Consider the following 26,923-nt stretch of genomic DNA (forward strand, 5'->3'; position numbering starts at 1 on the left):
ATTTGACAATACCACCATATCAAAGATGAGATACAAATGGCTTATCTAAAATGGTATTCATGGTTTGGTATCATGATATAATAGCGAATGATAGTAATACTTTTTTTGAATTCTACTATTATGTGTGTTTGTTTTAAGGAGACGAAATGAAGAGAAAAAATGAAGAGTTTTTCTTCTAAAAATAATAATATATAACAAATATAACTTGGCCCCCCCTACATTTTTTGTCCAAGTTCTGCCACTGCATCAAATCACTCACAAACTTCAACAAACTTTACTCTAAATCAAATAAATTTCACCTTTAATCCCCATAAAGTGAACAAGACAAGCTTCACACTATAATTCACTTGACTTAATCCTCTCCCTCTCCCTCCAATCAACGTTGAGGGAGAGAGAAGGGAAAGAAAAGGGAAATTCCTCTATTTTTCAATCATCTTATGTTATGCAATGGTTTGAGGGTAACATCAAGATTACAATTATGTCCTCACTTTATTTTTCAGCTTAATATGAAAATGATGTAAAAATATGGCTTTGGAAATTATTTTTACAAAAATAATTAATAACGAAAATTTGAAAATTGTTCTAAAGTAAGGTTTAAAAAGTAATTATAAATTATAAATTTTTTTATTACATTATTTATAAATATTTTTTTAATAAAAGATCTTATTTTCAGTTATACATATTTATTACTATTAGATGTATGTATTTGTGATGTGCTATGTTTTTGATGATGCCTAAAATAGATTTACATTGTCAAATTGATACAGCTATGATATCCTAAAAACTGTCAATCTGTTGCCATGTTAGTTGACTAGGTTGCTGATATAGTTAACTACACATATTCTGGAAATTGATGTTTGCACACTGTTGTAATATAGTTGATTAGCCAACTAATGTAGTCGACTAAGTTCGTGCCTGTAGCAGTTGTTACATAAAAACAGTTTCTGCACCTCCCGATAATCGACTAGCGAACTAATGTAGTCGACTAGGTTCGTGGCTGTTTGCATCTGTGATATAAAAACAGTTTCTGCAATTTTTTGGGTGCGAACTGGGAAATCAGAAGAAAGAAAGAGAAGTGCGAAACAGTTTCTTGGAGCAAATCTTGGAAGGTCCTTTTGAAGATTTCTATCAAAACACATTCATTGTTGACTTGGCAAGATGAAGAGATCTCAATCTTGAAAAGGTGTATTCAATCCAATTTGTAGTCTTTGCTTTGTTTATGTTTTGATACAGTTTTGAAACAATTTGTTTCTATTTTTTCTGCCCTTTGCAAGTGCGTGTTTGCCTTGCTGTTGTGTGGTTGTGCAAGTGTGTGGATGCCTTGCATTTGTGTTCCTTTATCTTAGAATTTAGATTTATCAATTGTATTTGTAAATCTTGAAATTCTTGTGATATAGTGAATATATCTAGTTGTGGTTTGCTAGATGAACTGGATGTAGATTCGTAAGAATCGAACCAGTATAAAATTTCTGTGTGCTTTATCTCTTTCTCTCTATATTTCGTCATAGTATAAATGCTCCGTACATCAAGCATCAAACTATACCATTTCAATTGATTCAAAAACAAAGGTTATTATCAAAACAATTTCAAAGTGCTAAAAATGGGTAAAATTTGTTAATACCAATTCACCCCCCCCCCTCTTGGTTGTGAAATATTGCTGCATCAATTCTAACAAGTGGCACCATAGCTGGTTAGTCGAATACATAGTCGACTAGATCCTGACAGATGGCCAATATTTCACAGACTTTTTCTGAAGGGGCTTCAATAAACAGACCACCCTTATTTTCTGGAGATAACTATCCTTTCTGGAAAATCAGAATGAAAATCTTTTTAGAATCAGTTGATAAAGGTGTGTGGGATGCTATTGTTAATGGTCCATTTATACCTATAAAAATTGAGGAAGGAAAAGCTATACCTAAAGATTTTCTATCTTGGACTCCTGATGAAAATAAACGTGCTCATTATGATGTGAGAGCTAAGAATATAATCTCATCTGCACTAACATTGGATGAATTCTACAGGGTATCAATTTGTCAATCTGCAAAAGAAATGTGGGATGTGTTAGAGGTAACTCATGAAGGCATGGATGAAGTCAAGAGAGCTAGAAAGAACACATTAGTTCAAGAATATGAAATGTTTAGGATGAAGGCTGAGGAAACAATCTATGATGTGCAAAAAAGGTTCACTCATATTGTGAATCATCTCATAGCATTGGGAAAGGTCTTTGAAAAGGAAGAATTGAATATCAAAATTCTGAAAAGTCTGAATAGAGCATGGCAGCCTAAGGTTACTGCAATCTCTGAATCAAGAGATCTCACCACAATGAGTATGGCAACTCTCTTTGGAAAATTAAGAGAGCATGAATTGGAACTTGGACGTTTAAAAGAGGAAGAGGAAGGAGAGAAAAGGCAAAGCATTGCATTAAAAGCTGCTGCAAAAACTGACGGAAGAAGCAAAACCAAGGATAAAGAAACTGCTGCAGAACAAGAGGATGAAGCTTCTGATTCTGAGGCACTAAATCTGATGGTAAAACGTTTTTCAAAGTTTTTAAAGTACAAAAATAAATCAAATGGAAAATCTGCTGCAGGAAATAGAAGATTCTCTTCCAAGAAGCAAGAGTCATCTTCCAGCGTTCCAACATGTTATGAGTGTGGTAAATCTGGTCATATCAAACCTGAGTGTCCAATTCTCAAGATCAAAAAAAAGTTGGAAGAAAAAAATGAGGCCACAAGCAAGTCCAAGAGAGTGAAGAAAGCGTATATTGCTTGGGAGGATAATGACTCCAGCACCTCTAGTGATTCAAGTGAAAGCAATGAAGAAGAAACAAATCTATGTTTGATGGCTGATACAAAATCCTCTGACAGTAGTGTAAGTGATCTTGATCTTGAATCTATTGATGAAAGCTATGAAACTAGGTTCTATCAACTACTTGATGTGTATAATGAGTTGCATGAAGAGGCTAGAAAGCTGCAATACGCTAATAACAGACATAAAGGTGAAAATAGGTGGCTTGAAAATAGATTAAAACAACTTGAAACTGAAAATGAAGAACTGAAAACTGAGCTTGAAAATATTGAAAAGCACAAAAGTGAAAATTGCAAAAAGAGTGTGATTAATTGTGAAAATTGTTCCAAGCAACTAGAGAGAATCAAATATCTAATGAGTACCCTAACTAGATTCACCCTAGGAAGAAATTATCTAGATGCTATGCTAGGTTCACAAAGAAGTGTACTGAACAGAGAAGGCATAGGATATGCAGAACACGAAAATCAACTAGGTAATCAACTAGAATCCAGGAAATCCATTAACATGAGTAAACCATCTTCCACTGTATGTTTTTACTGTTGCAAATCTGGTCATACATCAAATAAATGTTACTTTAAAAAGCATGGTGTTCCTGAAGGTAAATATAAATGGATAGTTAAGGATTCAAATGTTTTGTCTAACATGAAAGGACCCAAACTAAATTGGGTACCTGCATCATCTCTTTAAACTGTCATGCAAATAAGTCTTGGAGCCAAGGAATCAATGTGGTATTTGGATAGTGGTTGTTCAAGACATATGACAGGTGATGCAAAGAAATTTAGCAAAATATCATACAAAGCAAGTGGTCATGTTACCTATGGTGATAACAATAGAGGTAAAATTCTAGGTGTAGGCAAGGTAACAAGTTCTTCTTCCACTGTTATTGAAAATGTATTATTGGTTGAAGGGCTGAAACATAACTTGCTTAGCATAAGTCAATTGTGTGATAAAGGGTTGAAGGTTATTTTTCAATCAAATCATTGTTTGATATGTTGTGCATCATCAAATGAAGTGGTATTTGTTGGAAAAAGAATTCAAAATATCTACATGGTTGATTTTGAAAATTCGGATTTCAAATCCATCCTTTGCTTATTTGCTAAAAAAGATGATCCATGGGTTTGGCACAAAAGACTTGCACACATTCATATGGCACATCTAAACAAACTAGCTAAAAAGAAATTGGTAAATGGTTTGCCTAACATTAAGTTTGAGCAAGATAGATTGTGTGATGCATGTCAAAAAGGCAAGCAAATTAAAACCTCTTTCAAATCAAAGCAAACTGTTTCCACATATAATCCATTAGAATTAATCCATATGGACTTGTTTGGACCCTCTAGAACTAGAAGTATTGGAGGAAATTACTATGCTTTAGTTCTAGTAGATGACTACTGAAGATACACTTGGACGTTCTTTATCCCTGCTAAGAATGACACATTCAAAGTCTTTAAAAAGTTTGCCAATGTTATACAAAATGAGATAGACTTAAAAATTAAATCTATTAGAAGTGATCATGGAGGGGAATTTCAAAATGCTCTTTTTGAAACATATTGTGAAGAAAATGGGATCTCACACAATTTTTCTGCACCTAGAACACCACAGCAAAATGGTGTTGTAGAAAGGAAAAATAGATCCTTGGAAGAATTGGCAAGAACCATGTTGAATGAAAATAATCTTCCAAAATATTTTTGGGCTGATGCAGTAAGTACTGCATGTTATGTGCTAAATAGAGTATTGATAAGACCTATTTTGAAATTAACTCCTTATGAACTTTTTAAAGGAAGAAAACCAACTATCTCTCACTTGAAAATTTTTGGATGCAAATGTTTTGTATTAAATAATGGAAAATCTAACATTGGCAAATTTGATTCAAAGGCTGATGAAGGTATATTCTTGGGTTACTCTCTTACTAGCAAAGCATATAGGGTGTACAACAAAAGAAATTTAACTATTGAGGAATCTATACATGTTGCATTTGATGAATGTTTGGAAACCTATACTAACATGCATAAATCTAGAAAAAGCGATGAATTTCTTGAGACAGGGGGAGATTCAGCAGAAAAGCCTCAAAATGTTCATATTGAAGAGAAAATTGTTGATACAGCCACAGATAGTCAACTACAAAGTAAACTCGATGATCTGCCAAAAGTATGGACTACTCCAAAGGACATGTCACTAGACAATGTGATAGGAGACATATCAAAAGGAGTGTCTACAAGGAAGCAGCTTAGTCAGGTATGCTTAAATGTGGCATTTGTATCCCAAATAGAGCCAAAGACAGTAGATGATGCACTCAAAGATGAGAATTGGTATCTTGCAATGCAAGAGGAGCTAAACCAATTCCAAAGAAATGAAGTGTGGGATCTAGTTCCTCGACACCAAAATCAACAAGTTATTGGAACCAAATGGGTGTTTAGAAACAAACTCAATGATAGTGGCTGCATTGTGAGAAATAAAGCAAGACTTGTAGCCAAAGGATATAGTCAAGAAGAAGGAATTGACTATGATGAAACCTATGCACTAGTGGCAAGATTAGAAGCTATAAGAATTCTTCTAGCCATAGCATCAATGCTGGACTTTAAACTCTTTCAAATGGATGTGAAGAGTGCTTTTTTGAATGGATACATAAAGGAAGAAGTATTTGTAGAACAACCTCCTGGATTTCAAGATTTTGCATTTCCAAATCGTGTCTACAAACTAAAGAAAGCTCTATATGGTTTAAAGCAAGCTCCAAGATCATGGTATGAAAGACTTAGTCTATTCTTGATCAAGTGTGAATTCCATAGAGGTACTGTTGATTCTACTTTATTTGTCAAAAAATCCAATAATGATCTTTTATTTGTACAAATCTATGTAGATGATATCATTTTTGGATCCACTAATCTTTCTTTGTGCAAGGAATTCTCTAAAAATATGCAACAAGAGTTTGAGATGTCTATGATGGGAGAATTAACCTTCTTTCTTGGACTACAAATCAAGCAAGTTAAGAATGATATATTCATCCACCAAGCCAATTATTGTGCAGATTTATTAAAGAAATTCTCTATGGACAGCAGCAAAAAATCTTCCACACCTATGGCCACTAATTGCTATCTAGATAGTGATGAATCAGGTAAGTGTGTTGATCAAACAAAGTATAGAGGTATGATTGGTTCTCTACTTTACTTAAACGCTAGTCGTCCGGATATCATGCATAGTGTGTGTGTTTGTGCACGGTTTCAATCATGTCCTAAGGAGTCTCACTTAACTATTGTAAAAAGAATTTTGAAATACTTGAAAGGCACTAAAAGTCTAGGCTTATGGTATCCTAGAGGGGCAAATATATCATTGGTAGGATATAGTGACTCTGATTTTGGCGGCTGTAAAGTGGATAGAAAGAGTACTAGTGGAACATGTCATCTATTAGGTTGTTCATTAGTGTCATGGCATTCTAAAAAACAAGCATGTGTTGCGCTTTCTACCACGGAAGCAGAATATATTGCTGCTGGAAGCTGTTGTGCACAATCCATTTGGATCAAACATCACCTAGAAGATTATGGCATTCATTTAGACAGCATTCCTCTTAGATGTGATAGTACTAGTGCTATAAATCTCACGAAAAATCCAATCATTCACTCTAGAACCAAACATATAGAAATACGACATCATTTTATTAGAGATCAGGTTACAAAAGGAGAATGCAAAATTGAATATATTGACACAAATAATCAATTGGCTGACATATTCACTAAACCTTTAGCTAGGGAAAGATTTTATGTACTTCGAAATGAACTCGGGATACTTGATTTAACATGCACCACATAGTTACCTCTTCATATTTTGTATTATGCAGTAAATGGAGTACCTGTACTGTTCCAGACTAATTACTTTTGCATATGTTATTGTGTTTTCTGCATTAGATAGTCAACTCTATAGTTAACAATTTTCAACACTGCATCAGGTCTTTATGTTTCTGCATTAGGAAGTCAACTCTGTAGTTAACAATTTTCAATACTGCATCAGGTCTTTATGTTTCTGCATTAGGAAGTCAACTCTGTAGTTAACAATATGCTTTATATGCATCAGACTTGTCACCACTGCACCAGCATTTTTTTCTGTTTCTGCATTGTGTAGTCAACTCCTTAGTTCACTATATTTTTCCCTGCATCAGCCTTATCATTTCTACACTAAGTTTTCTTTCTATGCCTAACATAGTCAGCTTGCTAGTTAACTAGTCACGTATTGTTCATATTTCCTGTGACATGTTTTGTACGTAGTCAACTACATTAGTATCCTAGTTAACTATGTCTATCACAGTGGTGATTTGGTAAAATCTTCTCCTTTCTTTAAAATCCCCAAATCTGTTCAGAACCCTAAAACCCCATTTTTCTCTCATCCTCCTTCCACCACACACACAAACCCTAATCTCTGCATCGAAATCAAATGGCGTCATCGTCTTCGCGTCCCAAACGCATAAAGCGAACCGCGGTTAAGATCACGTCTCGCCCCGCTAACCTCGATGGATGGATCAGCGATGATGAGCAGCACGAAATCTTTGTCAAGAACTGGAAGGATCGCAATATTATTGATAACGCTGTCGTTGACGCGATCAAATTAATACTACTTATCTATAACAACTTCAGTATTGTTAAGAAAATAGTCAACAAAATAGTAAGGGTAAAGTAACCCAAAGTCGTCTCCCAACGAACACGGAATTGATTTTTAACAAATTAGTTCTTATAAATTCTATACAAAAGAGTTAGTCAAATAAAATAATAAAAATATGGGGATTAAGATAAACGCAGATAGAAATAAAATTTAAAAGATAAAAAGAAATTAAAAACAATAGTAAAGAAAATAGATTGATTCCATTGCTTTTTCAAAATAGATTCATCATCGGTTATCTAAAGACTATTGCTCAATTAATTATTGTTATAGATTTACAAATTAATCAATGTAAAGTCTCAATTAATTTGTTGGCGTTCTCACTTTTAACCAAAGTACAGTCTCAATTAAAAGTGAGAACTTTTAGATTATCCATAGTAAATTCAATCAAAGTACAGTCTCAATCAAATTTTACTATGCCTAATCATGTCTATTCTTTTATCTCCTCACCAAATAAAAAGCTTAATTAATCAAAGTAAAGTCTCAATTAATTTTCGTTAGAGTAAATACCTTTAATCAAAGTAAAGTCTCAATTATTGGTAAAAACTCATTTAATCATATGAAAGTTTCTAAATAAAATCAAAGTAAAGTCTCAATTAAATTTAAAAACCCTTGACTCATATGATCAATATGCATATAGATCTAAAATCATTACTTTTTATGTGATTCAAAGATAAAAGACATAGATAAATTAAAACCTCAACAATAATAAAAAGAACAAAGAAATTAATTCATTCTAACCTCAGAATCCATAATGAAATTACAATGGAATCAACCCAAGAAGTTTAGAACTCCATGAATGCAAAATAAAGACAAAAGAAGAATAGAGAGAAGAAAAGAGAGAGAAAGAAATTAGGCCCCCCTAAGGGTTCCTAAATTCCGACGTGCCAAGCTTGTCTTTTTTTCTGCTTCTCCCTTGGTCTCTTTATATAGGAATTGGACTGGGCTTTTCTGTTGCTAAAATCTCTCAAATATCTTTTAAAATAAAGATAAAGATAAAAAGATAAATATTTAAAAATATTTGGAGAGATATAGACTTTTTGACAAATATAATTGGTTGATAATATCAATATCTAATATAATTAAATTAATTAATTAATTAAAGATATATGATAAATTATCACCAATTAGTATTTGTATTAATTTTTCAAATCAACCCTTTGCAATCTCCTTAAATTATCTTCTAAATAATCCAATATCTTCAAGATATATTTGTTTGTTGTGTAACTAAAAAGATTCAAGAAGATCTTGTCATATTTAAACAGATTTGGTAGTTATTATCTTTTAATATTTTATGATATAATTAAATAAGATAATTATTTAAAAATATCAAATAAAATATCTAAAGATATATTTTCCCAAATTATCTTCTATCATAAAGATAAAGAAAACCGCAAGGTCCAATTTTTCTTTCCTCTCTTCTTGGTTTAGCCAAACTTCTTCACTTTTTCAAGCTTTTCTTGCTGTCTTCATGTAATGCTTGGCCTGAATTTTTGTGCTTTTGATAATTTCTTATTCTTTGATTTATCTTTAAGGTGTCATGAAGATTTAATCAATTTATTTCCACACCTCTAAATGAGCTTAAAACTTAACTTCAGCTGCATCAACAAACGTTAAAATATCCAAAAATAATTTATGCAGCTAAAAATCACTTTTTAAGACATTTTTATCACACAAGCTCAAACAACCTAATTATCAAAATTATCAATTAAATCACTCTTTAGGCACACAAATTCAATTAAATACCCAAAATTAAACATTAAATGAGGGCAAAAATACGTACTCATCATACCCACACACTTATCCTTTTGCACTCCTGGGCAAAATCAAACAATTTCAAAACTTAATCTGAGGTATTTTATTTCACATCAACATTGGATCAAAGGAATGAACATCATTGGAGACAAATCAATCTTCTAGAAATCAAATTATTATGTATATACAAACGGAAAGGTTCTATTTTTCACACATGAGTTAATCTTTTGAATTCACAAGACAATCAATTATGAAAGAAAGCACTCAAGTTAAATGTGTATTTTCTCACCAAAATTCTCTGAAGTGTTTTGGCTTGTGTTTTCACTCAAAATACTCATGTAAGCAAACTCTCATAATACTTAACAAGACTCTAATATTCACAAACTTTTAGAAAAATATGCGTTCAAATATCATGAGGACTTTTCACAGGTTATAATGGGGCCAAGGCAAAGGTAGGAAAAAATTTAGGATTTTTGGGTTTTTGAAATTAAAATATAGAAAGAATAGTGGAGCATAATTTCAAAAACAACTCTTTTTCATTTATTGCTTGTTGCTCTCTCTTTTTCTTTTAGAAAGCAATTATTTCAACACTTTTTCATCAACAATTTTTCCTTTTGCCATTTTTATTAATTTGTGGGTGAGGTACTCACCCACACACTTTATTCCTCAACCATTCCTAAACACAATCCATTAGCTCCTTCTTTCTTCCTAAGGTAGAATATGGTCTTTTTCTTTTCAAGGTTATGCAATAGGCTTAAAACAAGAAAAAGAGGTTTAAAAGCTCAAAAGGGCTACCAATGGATTAATATCAAGGTGGGCTTATTTGGCCAAGTAGCTAAAAACAAGAAATGCCTCAATCATATCAAATCATGCATATTCACCTAAGATGAAAAACAAAAGAGTCAAGCTAAACATTTGAGTATAAACAAACATGAGCAAGTCACTCAAGAAAAAAATAGGAATGACATATGGCAGTTCATCCTTTACATTAAGGCTCAAGACTCACAAGGTCAAATTCTTTCACAAAAGATTTAATCAAGAAATTCTCAAATCAACTCAATTAGCAAATCATAGAAACAATCCATTCATATCAACATGACTTTTATTTTTCCAGAATTATGATCATCCCAATTACTGAATCAAATCCCAAAATCCAATGTCAATATGTTTTATTGAAAGCGGGTAAATATTTTTGTGGATTTCTTATGAGAGATATTGTTTAAAAGTTCCACTTAGTAAAAATTTAATACTTTCACAATTTTCTCAAAAAGAAATCACAATTTTTTTATGAAAACAAAAACAAAAATTGAAAAACACAAAAAAGAAAAAATCCTACCTATAGTTTGTCTCCCCCTCACTTGTTAAAAAAAAATGTCCTTGATAGACTTATTTTGGGGAGGAAACGAAAAAATTTGTGACTTCTGGCTCAATCTGGCCATATGTCAAAATTTATTTTCTTTAATTTTATAAAGTACAAGTCAGCTTGTACAATTTTATTAAAGAAAACAAAAACACATATTTTTGAAATTTTTTTAATATTTTTAAAATTAAAAACAAAAACAAAAAACAAACATGCATGCAAATTAACTTTTCTATCAACAATGATTTCAAAAGAATTTGAATCTAAGCTTTTTACCTGTTGCAGCAATCTTTCTTCTTTTTCTGCAGCCATGTCAACAAAGATAACCACTGAAAACTTATTTGCATCATTCACATCAACAAACTTGATGTGTGGAGTGTGTGGCTTCAACTCAACTTGAGCATCATCAGGTGCATTCGGATGGTTAAACGGATCATCAGTAATCCTCATAATCTCATCTTCTGAGTAAATATTTTCACCTAATGTTGTTGACTCCACTGCTTCATCATTAACCAAGTCAGTTGCAATAGTAGATGCTTCAGCTGCATCTTCTAATACTGTTGGCTCTTCAACTGCACTTGGTTCCTCCATTGTATTGTTCTCACAACTTTGCTCTTGAAAATAATCATTTGTACTCATATCCTCATCAACGGGTACAACTTTATATTCACATTGAGCATCATCAACATATCCATCAGTAGATATGTTTATGTGAGAATCTTTAATTTCTTCATCAGCAACATCTTTAGCAAAATTGATATGTCCATCAGTAGACATATTACTATGAGCATCATTATATCTATCAGTAGATATATCAGTGTGATGTGATTCCGCTATCAATTTTTCAGATTGATTCTGCAAGCTTTGTGTGGTGGCATTCATCATCTCTTTCTGATCTGTCTGATTCATCTTCATCATTTCAGTCATCATATTCATCATATCTTCCAAAGTGACCTTTCTAACTGTATCATTCATTAGCATACTCAAATCTTCAGACATTTGTTCAGCTCTGATGGCCAACTTCAGAAGCACATCTTTGATTTTATGACAAAGTTCGTTAAAATCTGGATTTTCAGGAAATCTCTGATGGGGTTGAGGGGTAGTATTAACAGTTACAAGTAATTCTATGAAGTTGTTCTTACTTGCATCCCTCAACATATCAGACAGTATTTGCTTATTTTCGTACCACTCTTGCTCAATATTTCTGCATCTTTGATCAACTCGCAACCTTTCATCCATGGACTCTAATTTCTCTATAACTTCACCCATTAGTATCATAACTTCTTTGTAGGATGGTCCATTGATTGCTTCAACTTGCTGTGGTGGTACATATTGTTGCTGAACACTATTTGGACCATATGGTTGCTGAGGTGGACACTCAGAATATGGTTGTTGCTCATATCCCAAAAAAGATGATCTAGGATATAGATCATTAAATTGTCGTAAAGTTAACCCACTTATATCAGGTGTAGAAGTAGGTGTGACAATTTGTTGCTGATAATCATATGAATCACGTGGTTGCTGTGGATAGTAATCATAATTCACTTGAAAATCACACTGTTGATTATTTTCATATGAAAAACTATTTTGCATTTTTGAAAGAGGTTTTCTGAAAAGAAATAAGTTGAAAGCTTGTTGAGTAGACTTCCAGGAAAGAGAGGTGCGTCTCAATGGACAACTTAAGTACCTTGTCTTTCCTTAGCCAAAGTTTTTCCCAACTAGTTTCACAAATTTCCTAACAAAATTCCTCAAACAAAAACTATGCTTAAAAAAAAATAACTAAATAAAATAAAATAAAATAACTAAAGAAAAAAAAATGTTAGTACAAAAATTGAGAGAAAAAAAAAATGTTAGTGATAAAACAAAATCAAAATCAAAATCAAAATCAAAATCAAAATCAAAAATCAAAATCAAAAGAATAAAAATAAGAACTAAAATGATAAAAATTCTAACCGTGTTCCCCGGCAACGGCGCCAAATTTGATAACGCTGTCGTTGACGCGATCAAATTAATACTACTTATCTATAACAACTTCAGTATTGTTAAGAAAATAGTCAACAAAATAGTAAGGGTAAAGTAACCCAAAGTCGTCTCCCAACGAACACGGAATTGATTTTTAACAAATTAGTTCTTATAAATTCTATACAAAAGAGTTAGTCAAATAAAATAATAAAAATATGGGGATTAAGATAAACGCAGATAGAAATAAAATTTAAAAGATAAAAAGAAATTAAAAACAATAGTAAAGAAAATAGATTGATTCCATTGCTTTTTCAAAATAGATTCATCATCGGTTATCTAAAGACTATTGCTCAATTAATTATTGTTATAGATTTACAAATTAATCAATGTAAAGTCTCAATTAATTTGTTGGCGTTCTCACTTTTAACCAAAGTACAGTCTCAATTAAAAGTGAGAACTTTTAGATTATCCATAGTAAATTCAATCAAAGTACAGTCTCAATCAAATTTTACTATGCCTAATCATGTCTATTCTTTTATCTCCTCACCAAATAAAAAGCTTAATTAATCAAAGTAAAGTCTCAATTAATTTTCGTTAGAGTAAATACCTTTAATCAAAGTAAAGTCTCAATTATTGGTAAAAACTCATTTAATCATATGAAAGTTTCTAAATAAAATCAAAGTAAAGTCTCAATTAAATTTAAAAACCCTTGACTCATATGATCAATATGCATATAGATCTAAAATCATTACTTTTTATGTGATTCAAAGATAAAAGACATAGATAAATTAAAACCTCAACAATAATAAAAAGAACAAAGAAATTAATTCATTCTAACCTCAGAATCCATAATGAAATTACAATGGAATCAACCCAAGAAGTTTAGAACTCCATGAATGCAAAATAAAGACAAAAGAAGAATAGAGAGAAGAAAAGAGAGAGAAAGAAATTAGGCCCCCCTAAGGGTTCCTAAATTCCGACGTGCCAAGCTTGTCTTTTTTTCTGCTTCTCCCTTGGTCTCTTTATATAGGAATTGGACTGGGCTTTTCTGTTGCTAAAATCTCTCAAATATCTTTTAAAATAAAGATAAAGATAAAAAGATAAATATTTAAAAATATTTGGAGAGATATAGACTTTTTGACAAATATAATTGGTTGATAATATCAATATCTAATATAATTAAATTAATTAATTAATTAAAGATATATGATAAATTATCACCAATTAGTATTTGTATTAATTTTTCAAATCAACCCTTTGCAATCTCCTTAAATTATCTTCTAAATAATCCAATATCTTCAAGATATATTTGTTTGTTGTGTAACTAAAAAGATTCAAGAAGATCTTGTCATATTTAAACAGATTTGGTAGTTATTATCTTTTAATATTTTATGATATAATTAAATAAGATAATTATTTAAAAATATCAAATAAAATATCTAAAGATATATTTTCCCAAATTATCTTCTATCATAAAGATAAAGAAAACCGCAAGGTCCAATTTTTCTTTCCTCTCTTCTTGGTTTAGCCAAACTTCTTCACTTTTTCAAGCTTTTCTTGCCGTCTTCATGTAATGCTTGGCCTGAATTTTTGTGCTTTTGATAATTTCTTATTCTTTGATTTATCTTTAAGGTGTCATGAAGCTTTAATCAATTTATTTCCACACCTCTAAATGAGCTTAAAACTTAACTTCAGCTGCATCAACAAACGTTAAAATATCCAAAAATAATTTATGCAGCTAAAAATCACTTTTTAAGACATTTTTATCACACAAGCTCAAACAACCTAATTATCAAAATTATCAATTAAATCACTCTTTAGGCACACAAATTCAATTAAATACCCAGAATTAAACATTAAATGAGGGCAAAAATACGTACTCATCAATTATCAATCCGAAGTATATCGACATAGATTTCTTCCACACCAATGGGTTTCGGTTTCAAGAGCACTTTGCCTATCAAAGCTTGGAAAAATTTTTACAACTTCAAGGTATCTACTATCCTAATCTTCTTAGGGTTTTCTATGCAAATGCTCGTGAGAATAATGGTACAGTGGTATCACGAGTGAAAGGGGTCAATATAATCTTGGATAATACTGTCTGGACCACTGTCGCGGGCTTTCAAATAGGGGGAGAAAAGTCGCATGTAGGTTCCGCAAATCTGCGAAAAATGGAGATATATAAATCCTTGCTACGAAATCCATCTAGTGCAAAGAAATGTAACTTCTACAAAACTGGTGGTATGAAGAGGGATGATCGCGTTATGGCATTCATTATAGGTTGGATTCTGGCTCTAAGGGCTGGAAATCATGGGCAACTTCTAACAGAGGATATTTTTCTGATGCATGCCATAAACTCCAGGGTCAAAATCAATTGGTCTGCTCTTGTGTGTGACACCATCATCAAGACCACAAAATTACAAATGTATCCCCTACCTTACGCCTTGTTCCTATCAAGAGTATTTGAGTACTATAATCTTGATTTGGCTGATGAAGTCTCTATTCCGATCACTCATTCAAGCCTCATTGAACTAAATGCTCTTCATCACATGGGTTTTGTTTTTAATGACACTGAGTGGACATTTAAGGATGATCCTTCTCCATCTGCAGCAACTTCACCGCCTCCGCTATCCGCTGATCATTCCACGCACTCTGATGTTCTACATTCCTTAGCTGCTCTTACTCTGTCTGTTGCCCGTCTGGATGAAAAGGTCACCAAATTGCTGAAATATCATCACATTAATGATGAAGAAGATGATCCAGTTACACAAGACGCTGTCAACTCTGTTTCTGATACCAGTGATGATGAATCTGCTGCTGCAGAAGACAATCCAAATTCCACTGCTACCGCTGCAAATACTGTCAACGATGCTATAGATGAAGAGACCTACTCCACTGCAGATGATATGTCAGACTAGTATTCGCTCTCGCTGCTGCTTACTTTTTTGGTCCCTTGGGGTTATTCTCTCATCTCTACATATATCTGCTTCACTAGTCTAGGTTGATATGTTGCTCCATGTTCTGTTCTTATTTCCTTATTTTGCTTATGCCCAAAAAGGGGGAGAACTTCAGTATTATGAAAATTAACTGCATATATCTGCATATATCTAAGTCAACATAACATGCTTTCTTGATATATCTGTATTATGAAAATGAATTGGTGTACTTCCTTAATGTAGTGTCTTGTTTTGGCCATCATCAAAAAGGGGGAGATTATTACTATTAGATTTATGTATTTGTGATGTGATATGTTTTTGATGATACCTAAAATAGATTTACATTGTCAAATTGATACAGCTATGATATCCTAAAAACTGTCAATCTGTTGCCATGTTAGTTGACTAGGTTGCTAATATAGTTAACTACACATATTCTGGAAATTGATGTTTGGACACTGTTGTAATATAGTTGATTAGCCAACTAATGTAGTCGACTAAGTTCGTGCCTGTAGCAGTTGTTACATAAACACAGTTTCTGCACCTCCCGATAATCGACTAGCCAACTAATGTAGTCGACTAGGTTCGTGGCTGTTTGCATCTGTGATATAAAAACAGTTTCTGCAATTTTTTGGGTGCGAACTGGGAAATCAGAAGAAAGAAAGAGAAGTGCGAAACAGTTTCTTGGAGCAAATCTTGGAAGGTCCTTTTGAAGATTTCTATCAAACCACATTCATTGTTGACTTGGCAAGATGAAGAGATCTCAATCTTGAAAAGGTGTATTCAATCCAATTTGTAGTCTTTGCTTTGTTTGTGTTTTGATACAGTTTTGAAACAATTTGTTTCTATTTTTTCTGCCCTTTGCAAGTGCGTGTTTGCCTTGCTGTTGTGTGGTTGTGCAAGTGTGTGGATGCCTTGCATTTGTGTTCCTTTATCTTAGAATTTAGATTTATCAATTGTATTTGTAAATCTTGAAATTCTTGTGATATAGTGAATGATAAAGGATTGATCCCTACCAAGGATGATGGCCCATGGCACATGCTTAGAAGAAAGGGAGTTCCTTGATCCCTTCCTTTGCTTTTATTTTCTTTACTTTAAAATTCCTTTAAGTTGGCTTGGTTGACTATTTTTGAGTTAACTTGTTGACCTTGACTTTGGGTTGACTTGTTGACTCAAAAGATTCTAGAAGACTTGGTGTCCAAGGCATGTGGGCCTCCCCTTTCTAGATGCTTCTAGAAAGTCTTATTCCTTCTCTTTCTTCCTTAGGACGCCAAGTGTCTCCTATGTGGTCCTCCTCCTTTCTTATTCCTACAAAAGCAAATTAAGGAATTTATTAGCATGTTGGTTTAAGGTTAAGTTAATCTTTTGAGTCAACAAGTCAACCCAAAGTCAAGGTCAACAAGTCAACTCAAAAATAGTCAACCAAGCCAACTTAAAGGAATTTTAAAGTAAAGAAAATAAAAGCAAAGGAAGGGATCAAGGAACTCCCTTTCTTCTAAGCATGTGCCATGGGCCATCATCCTTGGTAGGGATCAATCCTTTATCAGTGAATATATCTAGCTGTGGTTTGCTAGATGAACTGGATGTAGATTCGTAAGAATCGAACCAGTATAAAATTTCTGTGTGCTTTATCTCTTTCTCTCTATATTTTGTCATAGTATAAATGCTCCGTACATCAAGCATCAAACTATACCATTTCAATTGATTCAAAAACAAAGGTTATTATCAAAACAATTTCAAAGTGCTAAAAACGGGTAAAATTTGTTAATACCAATTCACCCCCCCTCTTGGTTGTGAAATATTGCTGCATCAATTCTAACAATATTAATATTTTTTCAACAACAAATCAATCTTATATCATGATAATTTTTAATCGTATTTAAAACAAACGACAATTTGGTAATCTTATTTTTTCTTGATTTAAATATAATTTTAAATCTATCACATCCATCAAATCACTCACAAACTTCAACCATGTTTACTCCAAATAAACTCACTTTCACCTTTAATCCCCTTAAAGTGCACAAGACAAGATTTACAATCTAATCCACTTGAATTCATCCTCTCCCTCTCCCTCCCATCAACCTTGACGGAGAGAGTGGAAGGAAGAGGAAAATTCCTCTATTTTTCAATCATTTGTGTTATGCAATGGTTTGAGGGTGATATCAAGACTATAATTATGTTCGCAATTTGATGAAGGATTATCTTGTTCCTTTTTAAGATTATTGAATATGGTGTGAGTTGATTAAGAAAGCTAAGTGAAATCCCTACTGGACATTAAGATAGCAAGCTATCTAGATGTGAAGGTTCCTTTCACAAAGCTCAAGAGAAGAAGATGATGGATTGATTCAAAACAAAAAGGAAATGGAAGGCACATAAACCATAGAAAACCAAGAACAATTAAAGGAAGAAGAAAACATAAAATGGAAAGGAAAGAAATGGTAAAAATGTGAGAAGCACACCACTACAAGGCTAGGATAGAAGCCATGACAACCTTGAAGATGAGTGGATGTGTGCCGCCACTTGCTATGCAAGATAAGGCTTAAAAGTATTCACTCCCTAGGGAGGAAACTCTCACAAATGGTTGAGACACAAGAGTGTTTTTACTTTAAAATCTTCAACCCTTTTACATGTCTAGGAGCACCCCTTATATAGAAAAGTTTAGGGGCCTCTAAGCAAATAAAAGATACCTAAGGATGTCTCTACAAAAACCTAACCCTAGCTTCTAGAAACTAGGTCAAATAAGGTTACAAAAATGAGAGACAAAAGAGCCAATTATGGTGTGTGCAAGGCTAATTTCGTTCTAGCACAAAAGGAGACAAAGAATGTGTCTCATATGTCTCCAAAAAGTGGCTAAAGTGTGCTAAAAACAAAGGAGACCAAAGGTACATAGGTACACTTGTTTTATGCCTTTTACTTTATGCTTTATGCCTTTGCTTTACTCTCTTATGCTCCCCAATCACCATGTGCCACCTAACATTGCTTGCTTACTCCTAATTAACCTACAAAGCAAATAAACATAGATTAGCATGTTGGCTTAAGTCAAGTCAACTATAGTCAACAAGTCAAACCTAGTCAAAGGTCAACAAGTCAACTAAAGTTGATTCAACTAAGTCAACTTAGGGAATCAAAAATAACAAACACAAATGAAAGGGATGAAGGATTAGTGAACTTCCTTTCTAAACATGCTTAGTCTTCTTAATCATGTGCCTTCATCCTTGGTTGGGGTCAATCCTTCATCATCCTCCCCTTCTTGGAGAGAATTTGACCACAAATTCTTTGAGCCTTTGTAGATGGAGCTTGACTTGATTTGGGGGAGGATTTGCGCCTCCCTTTTATGAGCTCTTGTTTCATCCTTTCTAAGGGTATTACCCCTAGCCTTAGTTAGCCCATTTTTGTTTTCTACACTACTCTTCCTCTCTTGCTTGTGCTTTGGGCCTTCCTTTTTGGCTTGGGAAGAGAAGGAAATGCGATGCACATCTTGCTTTTGAAGAATTTTTTTGTAGGCAAGTAACACCTTAGTGAATGCTTGCCCCTTTTGTTTTTCTTCTTTATCTTTTCTTATTATATTTCTATCCTTATTAACTTCTTGAGGTGATAGAGGTAGTAAAGTTTTCTTTTTCCCATTTTTGAAGAAAATGTATTGGTTGGTATGGCCATCATGTAAAGTTTGTTTATCAAATTGCCATGGCCTACCTAATAAAGGACAATCTTATTTTTTCTTAATTTAAATATAATTTTTAATCTATCACATCCATCAAATCACTCACAAACTCCAACAAATTTTACTCAAAATCCACTCACTTTCACCTTTAATCCCTTTAAAGTGAACAAGATAAGCTTCACACTCTAATCCACTTGATTTTATCCTTTCCCACATCCTGCAATCAACGTTTAGGGAGAGAGGGGAAGGAAGAGGGAAATTTCTCTATTTTTCAATCATCTATGTTATGCAATGGTTTGAGGGTGATATCAAGATTACAATTATACCCGCAATTTATTTTTCAACTTAATTTTGAAAATGATGTAAAAATATGGCTATTGAAATTACTTTTACAAAAATAATTAATAACAAAAATTAGAAAATTGTTATAAAATAAGGTTTAAAAAGTAATTATAAACTATAAACTTTTTTATTACGTTATTTTATAAATATTTTTTTATTAAAATATGTCACTTTCATTTTTTACATTTTAATATTTTTTCTACAACAAATGAAACTTATATCATGATCATTTTTAATTATTTTTAAAATAATGGATGATTTGGTAATCTTGTTTTCGATTGATTTAAATATAATTTTTAATCTATCACATCCAACAACTCACTCATAAACTTTAACAAACTTTACTCTAAATCCACTCACTTTCACCTTTAATCCACTTAAAGTCAACAACACAAACCTCACACTGTAATCCACTTGATGTTATCCTCTCCATCTCCTTCCAATCAACCTTGAGGAAGAGAGAGGGGAAGGGAGAGGGAAATTCCTCTATTTTTTAATCATCTCTATTAAGTCGTGGTTTGAGGGTGATATCAAGATTACAATTATGTCCGCTATTTATTTTTGAGCTTAATTATGAAAATGATGTAAAAATATGGCTTTGGAAATTATTTTTACAAAAATAATTAATAACGAAAATTTTAAAATTGATATATGTTGTAACCGGGGTCACAATGGGACGGCGAAAAAATTATTTTAAAATACAGAGGAGTCGCCACCATAATTTATTAAGGAAAACTATAGAGAAACCTTAAAAAGAAATAGTCTTCGAAACCAAGTTTGGGTTCAGGAGTCGGTTACATGTGGAGAAGTTATTAGCACTCCACCACACCCATCCAAAGACAGTTCCTTTTAATTAAGTGTGCAAAATTAATGCAATTTTTAAAAATATTTGGTTTCCCGCAAAAATAAAATAAAATAAATAAATAAATAAAATTAAAAAAATCAAACAAATCAAACAAATAAAAAAAATATCAAATATTAAAGAAAATAATATTGAAATTTTTATTTGGGCCCGCCAAGGATTGACCTTGCTCCTACATATCTCCATTCGCAATGAAGAATGAGGATTACGTAGTTCTTTATCAAGATTTTAAATTTTTGGGAAGTGAACTCGACAAGGACTTGGCCTCGCTCCTATGTATTTCCATTCAGAATGGAAAATCGGGGATCACATAGTTTTAAGTAAAAGACTACGAAAAATGATTTTGAAAATATTTTAATTTTTTTAAGACGAACCCGACAAAGACTTGGCCTTGCTCCTACGTATTTCCATTTAGAATGGAAAATCAGGGATCACGTAGTTCTAAATAAAAGACTACGGAAAATAATTTTGAAAATATTTTAATTTTTTTTAAGACAAACCCGACAAATACTTGGCCTTGCTCCTACGTATTTCCATTTAGAATGGAAAATCAGGGATCAACGTAGTTCTAAATAAAAGACTACGGAAAATGATTTTGAAAATATTTTAATTTTTTTTAAGGCGAACCCGACAAAGACTTGGCCTTGCTCCTATGTATATCCATTTAGAATGGAAAATCAAGGATCACATAGTTCTAGAATAGAATAAAAAAAATTGTTTGAAAAAGATGGAAGGGTTTTTAAACTCAAATTGTATTATAGAAGTTTTGTATGTTGTAAAAAGTAGTTATCAAGCTAGTCAGGGACCCAAAAAGATAATTAAAAAGTATAAAAACTAATGATTATCAAGAGAGTACGAGACTCGACATGATAATTAATGTTATGGAAATAATGATTATCAAGCAAGTCCGGACTTGACATGATAATTAAAATTATGAAAAATAATGATTATCAAGGGAGTCCGAGACTCGACATGATAATTAATGTTATGAAAATAATGATTATCAAGTGAGTCCGAGACTCGACATGATAATTTAAGTTATGAAAAATGATTATCAAGCAAGTTTGGGACTTGACATGATAATTTAAATTATGAAAAATACTTATTATCAAGCGAGTCCGGGACTCGACATGATAATTAAAGTTATGGAAAATGACTATCAAACAAGTCTGGAACTCGACATGATAATTAAAATTATGAAAAATAATCATTATCAAGCAAGTTTAGGACTCGACATGATAATTAAAGTTATGAAAAATCATTATCAAGGAAGTTCAGGACTCGACATGATAATTAAAATTATGAAAAATTATTATTATCAAGCGATTTTGAGACTCGACATGATAATTAAAGTTATAAAAAATAATGATTATCAAGCAAGTCTGGGACTTGACATGATAATTAAAGTTTATTGAAATCGAATGAAAATTATATTCATCAAGTAAGTTTGAGACTTAACATGATAATTAATAATCTTCAATTTGTAAAAATTTTGACGTGAAAGGAGATGATGATTTTATACAAAAGAAATGAATCATCAAGTAACATGAAAGTAAAGGCATGAATCCCATAACACGGGTGTGAAGAACTTAAATTTTTGATGATTATTAGAGGAGTGCAAATAATAAAATAGAGGGCGCACAAAGTAAAAGAACGGAGGTGCAAAACATAAGAAACAGGGGTGTGCAAAGTAGTTTGGTCATATGAAGCTTAAAGCTACAAATATCAAAAAAGAGGTTCAAAAAGAGCAATGCAAACAAAAACAAACATGGGTCTTTTTTCTTTCACCTAACTTTTTTTTCTTTATTTTATTTTATATATTACTAGTTCAGCTTAATAAATTATTAGTTCCTTTATACTATTATTTTTTATTCACTTGACTCAACATGATAATTAATGAGAATTTTGAAATTTTAATTATCAAGCAAATTCGAGGCTCAACATGATAAATAATTGATAATTTTTGTAAAATATTATATATCTCTTTTAGAAAAGAATATCACCAAACAAAAATAAAATGTTCTCAATTAATGCCTAGACATATTTATTATTCAATAGCTATATCAAAATTCTTTATTCTAATATTCATGTTTAGTGTGTATCTTGTGCGTTATTTTGAAACATCCAATATAAACAACATATTATATTAGCCATTAAAATCAGCACTCGCATTCTGATAAAAGAAATTAAGGAAAAAGTATAAAAGATTTTAATTAATAAACTAAATGTACCAAAAGAAGCTTTCAAATGCAGAGATTCACATATACATATAAGGTTTATGTTTCTTGGACACTTTTTATGCCAACACACATTTGCAACTTTCATCTAATATTAACGGCAACAAAACCCATCCAAATTCCGTATATTACACAACCAACCATTTCTTTTGACATAACAAAACCACATTACAAGAGACAGTTTCATAAAAGAAATGATAATTAGAACATATACATACGATGTCATGATGAGAGCAAGCTTCAGTGTAAGAGAAGGAAAAGAGAGAAAAAAAAAACAATCAGTATGTCTAGTGCTATGATCTCATAATAAATATCACAAGTAAATATAAAAGGGGAAAGAAAAAACTGGATTTTCACACCTGTTTGAAGATTTTTGCTTTTCAAAATCAAAACAATGTTTGCAAGTGTATTTCTCTTATCTTCTCAAAGCTCCGTGTTTTGGTGGCTTTGCCCCTCCAAGAAGTATTTTTCATGTCTTTTTCTTTTTGTTTGGTATCGTGGTGTGTGATCCCTAAGTGTGAATTGTTCTAGAATGATCGTTAATCAAGGGTGATGAGAGTGAGATCCAAAAAGGATATTTTTGACCTTAGGAAGAAGATGACAGTAGATAAAGGAGAAATATATATCTTATGTGTTGTGTGAAAAACACCTTTCTTAAATGAAGTGGAGAAAAGATAAAAAGAGCTCTAGGGACGAATGTGAGCGTGAGAGACTATCAGATCCTGAGACCTTTTTTTCTATTTTTTTCAGCATAATCTAAGAGATTCACTTTGTGTAGAGGTTGAGAGAAAAATGGGGAGAGAATCTAGATTGTGGGAGTATATGTAGGATGCAGTTGAGTAATGGTAACATATAACCACTCATTTTAAAATTTCCTTACCTTTATTAATTTTAATTTTATTTCTTTCTTTAGTAGAAATTATACATATAAATTTTTATTATTTATTTTTATTTTTATTACTTTGCTTTATTAGCCTAATATATATATTTTTAAAACAATATGTGATAGTTTTTTACCGTTATCCTTTTTTCATCTTTTTTATAAATTCAAATATATTTTATAACATTATTTTCATAATTTAAAAACTATTTTTCTATTTTCAATTTATTATTATTTTTTATTATAAAACTTTCACGTTTAATCCCCTTAAAGTGAACAAGACAAGTTTCACACTCTAATGCACTTGAATTCATCCTTTCCCTCTCCCTCTAATCAACGTTGAGGGAGAGAGGGGAAGGAAGAGGGAAATTCCTCTATTCTTCAATCATCTTATGTTATGCAAGGGTTTGAGGATGATATCAAGATTACAATTATGTCCGCAATTTATTTTTCAGCTTAAAAACAAAAATGATGTAAAAATATGGCTTTTGAAATTATTTTTACAAAAATATTTAATAAAGAAAATTTGAAAATTTTTATAAAATAAGGTTTCAAAAGTAATTATTAATTATAAATTTTTTTATTACGTTATTCTATAAATATTTATTTATTCAAATATGTTACTTTGATTTATACATTTTAATATTTTTTCTACGACAAATCAAACTTATATAATGATAATTTTTAATTATTTTTAAAATAACAGACAATTTGGAATTCTTCTTTTTCCTTGATTTAAATATAATTTTTAATCTATCACATCCATCAAATCACTCACAAACTTCAACAAAATTTACTCTAAATCCACTCACTTTCATCTTTAATCCCCTTCAAGTGAACAAGACAAGCTTCACACACTAATCCACTTGAATTCATCCTCTCCCTCTCCCTCCAATCAACGTTGAGCGAGAGAGACAAGAAGGAAGAGGGAAATTCCTCTATTTTTTAATCATCTTATGTTATACAATGGTTTGAGGATGATATCAAGATTACAATTATGTCCGCAATTTATTTTTCAACTTAATTATCAAAATGATGTAAAAATATGGCTTTTCAATTTATTTTTTAAAAAATAATTATTAACAAAAATTTGAAAATTTTTATAAAATAAGGTTTAAAAATTAATTATTAATTATAAATTTTTTATTACGTTATTTTATAAATATATTTTTATTAAAATATGTTACTTTCATTTATACATTTTAATATTTTTTCTATGACAAATAAAATTTATATAATGATAATTTTAAATTATTTTTAAAATAATGGACAATATGGTAATCTTGTTTTTCCATGATTTAAATATAAATTTTAATCTATCACATCCAAAAAACCACTTACAAACTTTAACAGAATTTACTCTAAATCCACCCACTTTCACCTTTAATCCATTTAAAGTGAAGAACACAAACTTCACACGCTAATCCACTTGATGTCATCCTCTCCCTTTCCTTCCAATCAACCTTGAGAGAGGGGAAGGAATATGGAAATTCTTCTATTTTTAAATCATCTATGTTATGCCATGGTTGGATGGTGATATCAAGATTATAATTATACCCACAATTTATTTTTCAGCTAAATTATGAAAATGATATGAAAATATGGTTTTTAAAATTATTTTTACAAAAATAATTGAGAATGAAAATTTGAAAATTGTTCTAAAATAAGGTTTAAAAAGTAATTATTGATTATAAATTTTTTATTACATTATTTTATAAATATTTTTTAATAAAATATGTTATTTTCATTTATACATATTAATATTTTTTCTACAATAAATCAAACTTAAATAATGATAATTTTTAATCATATTTAAAATAAAGGACAATTTGGTAATCTTCTAATTTTTTATCTAAATATAATTTTTAATCTATCACATCTATCAAATCACTCACAAACTTCAACCAACTTTCATCTAAATCAAATCACTTTCACATTTAATCCCCTTAAAGTGAACAAGCATCTCCCTCTCCCTCCAATCAACGTTGAGGGAGAGAGAGGGGGAGGAAGAGGGAAATTCCTCTATTTTACAATCGTCTTATGTTATGCAATGGTTTGAGGGTAAAATCAAGATTACAATTATGTTCGCAATTTATTTTTTAGCTTAATAACAAAAATGATGTAAAAATATGGATTTTGAAATTATTTTTACAGAAATAATTAATAACGAAAATTTGAAATTTTTAATGAAATAAGGTTTAGAAAGTAATTATTAAGAATAAAATTTTTTATTACATTATTGTATAAATATTTTTTTATTCAAATAGGTTACTTTGATTTATACATTTTAATATTTTTTCTACGACAAATCAAACTTATATAATGATAATTTTTAATTATTTTTAAAATAACGAACAATTTGGTATTCGTGTTTTTCCTTGATTTAAATATAATTTTTAATCTATCACATCCATCAAATCACTCACAAACTTCAACAAAATTTACTCTAAATCCACTCACTTTCACCTTTAATCCCCTTAAAGTGAACAAGACAAGCTTCACACTCTAATCCACTTGAATTCATCTTAACCTTTACCCTCCAATCAACATTGAGGGAGAGAGGGGAAGGAATAGGGAAATTCCTCTATTTTTCAATCATCTATGTTGTGCAATAGTTTCAGGTTGATATCAGGATTACAATTATGTCCGCAATTTATTTCTCAGCTTAATTATGAACATGATGTTAAAATAACGTAATTTGAAAATTGTTAGTAAATTAGGTTTAAAAAGTAATTTTCAATTAATTTTGTTTATTACATTCTTTTATAAATATTTTTTATTAAAATATGTTACTTTCATATCATTTTAATATTTTTTCTACCACAAATCAAACTTATATAACGATAATTTTTAATTATGTTTAAAATAAAGAAGAATTTGGTAATCTTGTTTTTCCTTGATTTAAATACAATTTTTAATTTATCACATCCGTCAAATCATTCACAAACATTAACAAAGTTTACTCTAAATCAAATAACTTTCACCTTTAATCCACTTAAAGTGAACCACACAAACTTTAAACTATATTACACTTGATGTCATCCTTTCCTTCTCCCTCCAATCAACCTTGAGGATGAGAGGGGAGGAAGTGAAAAATTCTTTTATTTTTAAATCATCTTTGTTATGCCATGGATTGAGGGTGATTGAAAGATTACAATTATGTTAGCAATTTATTTTTCAGCTTAATTATGAAAATGATGTAAAAATATGGCTTTTAAAATTACTTTTACAAAAATAATTAATAACGAAAATTGGAAAATTGTTCTAAAATAAGGTTTAAAAAGTAATTATTAATTATAAATTTTTTATTACATTATTTTATAAATATTTTATTTTCATTTATACATATTAATATTTTTTCTACAACAAATCAAACTTGTATAACGATAATTTGTAGTCATATTTAAAATTAAGGACAATTTGGTAATATTTAATCTATCACATCCATCAAATCACTCACAAAGTTCAACAAACTTTAC

At 31.0% G+C, this 26,923-nt stretch overlaps 1 protein-coding gene across 1 annotated transcript; it reads left to right on the plus strand.

The window, feature by feature from the left end:
- Window positions 1-1,725: 1,725 nt before the first annotated feature.
- Window positions 1,726-3,492, plus strand: LOC114172249. The gene has a single exon (XM_028056840.1). It carries the CDS (start codon window positions 1,726-1,728, stop codon window positions 3,490-3,492), a length of 1,767 nt encoding a protein of 588 aa, XP_027912641.1.
- The last annotated feature ends 23,431 nt before the right edge of the window (window positions 3,493-26,923 follow it).

Source organism: Vigna unguiculata, unplaced genomic scaffold, assembly GCF_004118075.2.
Source record: "Vigna unguiculata cultivar IT97K-499-35 unplaced genomic scaffold, ASM411807v1 contig_507, whole genome shotgun sequence".
NCBI lineage: Eukaryota > Viridiplantae > Streptophyta > Magnoliopsida > Fabales > Fabaceae > Vigna > Vigna unguiculata.